This window comes from Frankliniella occidentalis, unplaced genomic scaffold (genome assembly GCF_000697945.3).
Source record: "Frankliniella occidentalis isolate FOCC.00 unplaced genomic scaffold, Focc_3.1 Scaffold704, whole genome shotgun sequence".
NCBI lineage: Eukaryota > Metazoa > Arthropoda > Insecta > Thysanoptera > Thripidae > Frankliniella > Frankliniella occidentalis.
The window spans coordinates 1-7,212 of record NW_026267817.1 but is presented as its reverse complement, the minus strand read 5'-3'; the positions used below and the strand labels follow the sequence as shown (position 1 = coordinate 7,212).

The window sequence follows — 7,212 nt, the reverse complement described above, 5'->3', positions numbered from 1 at the left end:
CCCCCCTCTCTTTGTTTTTGTTGCAGCAGGTGTGCCAGAAGAATGTACTAGCCTCTACCATTCAACTTTGCTTTTTAATGTGTTGATCAGTAAAGGCAATAGTATAGTGTATTTAAGACTGCTGAATGAAGCGACTAAAGTGTGTCAATAAAGACTCATATCCAAATTTAAAAAAAATAAATTTGTATTTTTGACATTAAAGCCCTCCAAATCACAAGTACTTTCAAGTTAGTAATAACAGAGCAATGGGAATGAGTACACCCATATGGAATAAATATAACTATGTAGTAAAGAATTTTACCTCAAAATACGTAAATTGCTAATACGTAGTTAAAATACACAACAGGAGCGCAGAAGCACATTCAATAATCTGTATACAGTCATTAAGTAGTTCATATAATAAACAGTCAAATCATTTGAGTAAGATAATTTTAAAACTTAACTAGAGAGCATTAAAGCCACTATAAAAAGTATTTTTTTTTCTGGGGTAATACTATTGACTAAACTCATCAAATTATGAGTACCCAAAAATTACACTTTTTCTATCTTAATCAATTTCTGTACTTGGGGTCAACAAGTACAACTTCTTAACAAATGCCTAAAAATCATAGGATTAACATATTAAAAAAAAAAAAAACACTGAAGTTAGACTTCTTAACAACAAGACTACTGGAGGGAATACATGCTTCTATGACAAGTAGTAAAAAAAAAAAATGCCGTTTACTATTTCTCAGACACAGCTTTCTCAAAATCATTATGTAAAAATAAATAAACTTAAACAATGAATATTGCACACTCTTTGGTGACTCAACCATTATATAGTTGAAACATTTTGTCTTACTATATAGTACTATCAAGACATTAGAACACAAGTTGACAAGATACAACAGTAAATCAATAGAAATAAATTCATTTTTAAATGTTGACATAGAAAAATAGGTTGACATAGAATATTGACTAGGAAATATTTCCTAACTGGTACTCTGACACTTTAATACAAGCATCATTTTAGAGAAAAGGATAGTTAATTACAACTTATGCATAAAAATGGATTTCATTGAAATTTAAAAGCTACATTATACTCAGGAGGCAAGTCAGGGTCTTCATCCATAAGATCCTTCGCAGTTTTCAGATTTAAGTAGAAGTCGTGGTAAAGAGGATTTATTAAGTTCCTCAAGCTCAATAAGTCAGTTTTCTTCGCTTCAGATATAGGACAAGGAGTATTTCTCTTTTGGAAAAGATCTATTTCTGGGAGAGGCTCATTTCTTTTTCTCTTCCAGTTGAGAGTGAGGAATGGTTCCTCCTCCTGAAGAGATTTTTTGTACAAAATTATTCCAGGAGATTTTTTCTGAAATCTGAACCATTCTGCATCACTAAACAGAAACTTGTTGCCATCAGTGTCACTTTTCCGCCACACTAGAGGAGCCTCGGTGCCTAAAATGGTGGGTTCAAAGTTGAAGATATCTGTTGCTTGCATTTCCTTCACTTTGTATTTCTTGTTTGTGGGACCCACTTCTCTGACAAGGTCAAAATAATTTTGAGGGTGATGGAGTGGTACATTAGTTTTCTTTTTTCTAGTTTCAATTTGATGGTGTACCTGATCACATTCTAAATGTGTGTGACCAGAGACAAGGAATTTCTGATCAATCGTTTCAATTGATTCGTGCTGCTGCACAGTTATTGTCAAAGCAGCAATCATGAGGCTGTTTTTATTCTGACCGCTACATGTGTCAGAATACATGATTACGTGTTTCACAGTTTCAGGCAAGAAAGAACTGAAATAACAAAGAAGACAAGATGCGATTTCATCTGCACCTCTACCACCAATCGCTTCGTGCCACATGAAGTTGAAAGCTTGCTTTGTTTCTGTCACAAACACCGTAAGATTGTATACACTCAACTGACGCAGATAGAACACATTGCCACTCGTTAAGTAGGGGCAAGGAAGAACTTGTTCTAAATCAAAAACAATTGTTGAGATCACCTGTTTTGAGGATTTTGCAGATTGCTTGTCTTCTCTTTTGCAAGTATAGGCAAATTCTGCTCTGCTAACATGGAGGTCTAACTGCTGCTGCAATGTTTCTTTTTCCTCTGCTGAATGAGAATGTTTGATGCCATTTTGAAGGGAGTCACAAGTTTCACATGTGTCTACTTTAGGAGACTTAAACTTAAGTTTTGGACGAAGACTTTTGAAGATTTCCAGGTATGAATTGTATGATATTTTCGTACCATTTTCTTCTAAGTATAACTTATGCATGATCGAAACATTCAGGTTGGAGCCAAGGTAGAGCTGCTCTGAGTGACGTCTACTGTAGTGAGATATGTAGGCAGGGAATTTCCTTATGTGTGTTATTACCTCCTGCCTGACATCATCAGATAGTTTGTTTGATGGTGGGTTTTTGCCTCTTCTGTCGTCTGGGACTTGTGCTGAACTGCTCCGACGCTCTACCACACCCCTCACAAACCGATCATTCTCATCCAGGGTTGCCAAAAAGCACTGCTTGCTGACTTGGATCCTTTCTTGATTGTGAATCAGGGAGTATTCCAGAGTACACGTTCGCTGTTTTTTTGCTGTTGTTGTAGTTGTTTTAGTATCTTTCTTCTGTACCATGTTTGAGATATACTGAGTTCTTTTGTTGTAACTTCCTAGTGCCCAATACTCTTCAAAAATTTCCTTTCGTTCTTCCTCTGAGAGTTTTAATATGAGGCACCATGTAGCTTTACATTGAGGAAGAGGTCGAAGAGTTTTCTTCTTAACAACCTTCCCTGTTGATCCTATATAGCTTTTCCCAGAGTTGCGAAGTTGAGTAATTTTGCTTCTTTCACATCTTGTTGTGGCCTTGCCTGTTGCAGGTTCATCAGCATCATTATTGTCAGAATCTGCATGCTCATTACGTTCTAGAAAAAAATACATCAAAAAATAAAACCTTATACTAACACAAGAATTTTTTTTCAGGGGAGTCAATTAACATTAAACAAGAAGCTTACCGTCAACAGGATTATGGTTGGAGTGAACTGAAGGAGGTTTGCTGCCCACATTGGAAGCTTCGTCTGACATTTCATCAGAGATATGAGACCCAGAGCGTTCTCTGTTTTGACCAGGCAGCCACTCTTCATCATCCCCATCAGAACATTCCCCAAACAATTCTTCATCATCAGTCCCATCAAAATATTTCTTTTCTGTTTTTTTCCTCAAATTAACATGTACTGCAAAAAAACAAAGCAAAGTCAATAACTGATAAAAATTGAAAAATTTCAATTGAATGCAAGCTCCGACAAGCACACATGCTGGACCCGATAAATTAGACTCCTTCCCAAATTGATTTAAGTACATTTTTTGACAACTATCAAACTTGGCTTAATTTTTGTCAGTCCTTAAAAATTGATTGTTGAAGTAGAGCAAAAATTCACACTGTGGGGCATTTCAAATGTTTTTCATTATTGGAATGAAATTAGTGCATCTGTTCATTTAAACAGATAGCTCGCCACCAAATGATTTGTAAGAGTACGCCAACTAATGAGGGAGCACGCAATATGACTATCAACTAAACAGAGTTGTATTGCATAATTACCTCCACTGATTAGTTCTGTACCTTTTGGTGCAATTTCTGATGTAGCCAAACTAGAATCTTCCTCCTCTGATAAGAATACATCAGGGGTGGGTACTCTCACTAAAGCTGTACTACCTGAAAAAATAGGACAATTAATTACAAAATCTGAAGTTGTGTGGCAAATTTTTACTTAGAATTATTTTGATTGAAATGTTGGCAATACAAACCTTTCTCTTTACTGCTATCTATTTCATCTCCTGTTTCAGAGTCAGAGGTATTAGCTTTTCTAAGGCCACTACAACGGGCTAAATTCAACAAAGAAAAAATTGACAATAAAACACCATTGGGCTACAAAATTTTCATGTACACATGTCAGATTAAATTGTTTTGATTACTAACCTGCTTGATCTTTGCTGCCATCTACGCCCTTTATTTTTGTAGATTCGGAGGTACTTTTCAGGCCACTATGGCGGGCTGAACGCTTGCTGGGACTAGGTCTTGTAGTCCCTTTGACTAAATCCCTACAATCTAAATTCAACACAGACAAAATTGGCAATGTATAACTACATTAGACTATCAGATTTATATTCATACATTTATGGTTAAAATGTTGTTATTAACTATTGATGATATAAATATTGTGATTACAAACCTGCACGGCTGATGGCAGGAGGTTTATCTGTGGTGATATTTGTTTTCTCTCTGCTTGTCCTAGATTCATAATTATGGATTGCTGCACCACACACTCTATTTTCCTTTCCAGAGCCACAACTCAGGGCTGATGGGTCTTGGACTGGTGGCGCAGAATTTACTTCAAATAAAACTGATAACATAAAAAAACATTGGTACATTTGCAAAACTTAGGGACTTTCTAGCAAACATGAAACATCTGACAGGCGAATTTCTCTGAGGCTACTTACCTGGTTTCACAACAGGGACTGGCGCAGGTTCAAGGAAAGAAAATGATTTTTGAGCATTAATCAAAATTAGTTTCTTCCGATTTGACATGGCCTGCTTTTGTGGGGTGTTAGGTTCTGTGCTGACTCCTGATTGAAAACAATGAAAACAATAACTCTAAGGACAAATATAAATTGCAATAACTGCTACATTAATGGTAGTACTTACGACTAGATGCTGAAGTCAAGCTCGGCGAGTAAGGTACCAAAGGGGTTTGTGGCTTCCGAATGGGACTTGAAGAGACTTCAATGTTTTGAGTCTTCACCCAATCCGCACACAAATCTAGGGGTTCTTTCTCCCCCAGCTTACGGACTTTAGCTAGAGTAAGAGCATCTGCAATAGGGTGAAGAACAATAAATTTGTAAAAAAAAAAGCAAGCAATCGAAAGTTTGATAAAAAACATTCAACCTAGAAATAATTTTGAAGTTACCAACCATTCCACTGATCCTGTTCAGATGTTGTGAGCGATTGGGCAGATGACGAGCATACATCAGATACAGATCTCTCTTGAGCAGACCGTACAGACACAGCACCGTCATTCGGTTCGGCATCTTGAACTTCGGGAACTTCGGCATCTTGGACCTCAGCATCATTTGACGCATCCAAGTCAACATTATTGTATAGACTAGCATCTCCTACGAAAATGAAATCGATAACATTAACAAGAAAATAAAGCACATAACCTCTCCGGCTCATAAGTCACTAGAAAAAAAAAGCGAGTCCAACCTGCTCTTAAAGCTAAGCGTAGGAGAGTCTGCGACCTTTTCGATGAAGCCATCTCCTCCTACGTTTAGAACAACACAATTTCGTCCGAAAAGACCACTGCCATCAAACCAATTAAACAAAGGTCAGAGAAAACGCCAGAAGGCCCGCGCAAAACCACACACCACACACACACGCCCACTTGTTGACTGGAGACTTGGGGTTCGAGGCTCCACTGTTGCCTTCGCTCCGTTCAGGTGCACAAACTTCCGCCAAAAAACTTCTCCCTACAAAAGTAACAGACCTTTACGTTCGTAGGAGAACGGTTTAAGAGTAAATAAAATTGGTAATATCTGAAGGTATTACCCCAACGAAGCTCTTGTTCCTTGATTGTTTATATCGGGGCTAAAGTAGCCATTGATGTTACCATTTTTCGAACAGTGTTGGTTAAACTGCGAGAGGTCAATGACCTCTCCCTTTTGTTTATTTTTGACAAAAGTTTACATCAGTCGACTGACATCTGCTACATGTTTGCAGGGTTGGATTAGTTGTCGCTGAACCTGACAAAGTTCCTATCGTTTATTTTGTGGGTTTTTACTTGCTGTTGAAAATGTCTAGGTGTTCTAATGTTGGGTTGATACTCTACAAAATGTACAAAGATAGGTGCAAGGAGCTGTCTTTGAGAGTTGAAGCGATGCAGAAGAAAATTGATGGGCAAGTGTTGAGCTTATTTTTTCAGGATTAACAGAATAAAAATATTAAAAAAATTGTGGCAAAAGACATCCATTTAAAAAAGTTGTGTGGTTGTATAGCTTGTTATAAATTTCTTGCCAAATTCCAACAGATGTCGCACTTTGTTGGAGAGTGATGTTGATCACCGAAGCAGCTTAGACATTCATCAGGAAAGTGGATGTCAAAATACTTCTCGTAAGTTTTTATTATATTCTATCTTCACCAAGTGTGCACCAAAATGATGAATTCAAAGGAAAACCTAAGCCTTTTTCTCCCTTTTCCTGCAGTATTTGTGACATCAACTCCGAAATCAAGGAGAAAACTTTTTTACTCATCCCCAGATAAAGATTGTCTCTCTGATCAAACTAATACAATGGATGATATTGCTACTAATTTTGAGCCTGGAAGTAATAAGTGGGAGTGTATTGCCGACGAAGACAGGTAATTTCATGGAATTTAATCAATGAGACTACAAAAGATTGTCATGTCTCATGCATTGACATCTACATTCCCTAACTTCACTGTACGTACAACTTTTCCAGGTCAAATTATGGTTTTTTAAAAAATGTTTCAATAGAGGATATGGATGAGACATATTACGAGCCAGAAGACAACCTCAAAAACCAAGTCGAGGATCTGGACAACACATATTATGAGCCTGAAAAGATCCTGAAGAACAAAAACCTCCTGAATGAAGTCACAACATCTAAAAAGTAAGCTAACATCCATATTGTAGTCTCACTACAGTTACTTTAAAATGTTCAATATAAAATATTAAATTTCCGTCTGCTTAGTTTTAGTAGAAAGAATTTTCGCCAAATTTTCTAACTGTGCCATCACTTTTATAGGTCCGAATCTCCTTTACTCAGCACTGAGCTGCCTGATAATGGACCTGCTTCTGCCAAATGCAATTTGTCTCAAAAAACTGCTGTTGAAGTTAAACTGAACAAAAGAAAGGAAAAAAAAGAACACATGAAAGTTAACAACATCCAGTTTTCCCCAGGGTAAGTTCACAGTCCATATCCACATTATTTCAAATTAAAGCCTCTAATTAATGAAGAGAGCCAAATTATATTATACTTCCTAAAAGAGTAAGTTTCTTGAAATATGCCATTCTTATTTTTCTAGTCACATATGTAAGCTGCCTAGATGCCCAAAGCATCAGCCCGTCTTCGTTTCTAGTGTGAGTTCAATTTCTAGTGGTCACCAAACCTAAGATCGAAAACTCAAACTCTATACCTATTTTTTTTTTGTTTACAGTCTCGGAAAA

General features: G+C 36.9%; 1 protein-coding gene across 2 annotated transcripts; it reads right to left on the bottom strand.

Annotated features, from left to right (window-relative positions):
• Window positions 1-463: 463 nt before the first annotated feature.
• On the bottom strand, window positions 464-7,165 carry LOC127751676 (uncharacterized). Of its 2 annotated transcripts, XM_052275621.1 has the most exons (5): window positions 4,943-7,165; window positions 3,779-4,841; window positions 3,573-3,686; window positions 2,989-3,207; window positions 464-2,898 (listed from the first exon to the last, which is right to left on the bottom strand). In XM_052275621.1, the coding sequence occupies exons 4-5, from the start codon at window positions 3,056-3,058 to the stop codon at window positions 1,055-1,057; spliced, it is 1,914 nt and encodes a 637-aa protein (XP_052131581.1). In that variant the 5' UTR covers window positions 3,059-3,207; window positions 3,573-3,686; window positions 3,779-4,841; window positions 4,943-7,165; the 3' UTR covers window positions 464-1,054. The 2 variants fall into 2 exon arrangements, with proteins under 2 accessions (XP_052131581.1, XP_052131580.1); XM_052275620.1 differs by lacking the exons at window positions 3,573-3,686; window positions 3,779-4,841; window positions 4,943-7,165 and having other exon boundaries at window positions 2,989-3,560.
• Between the last annotated feature and the right edge of the window lie 47 nt (window positions 7,166-7,212).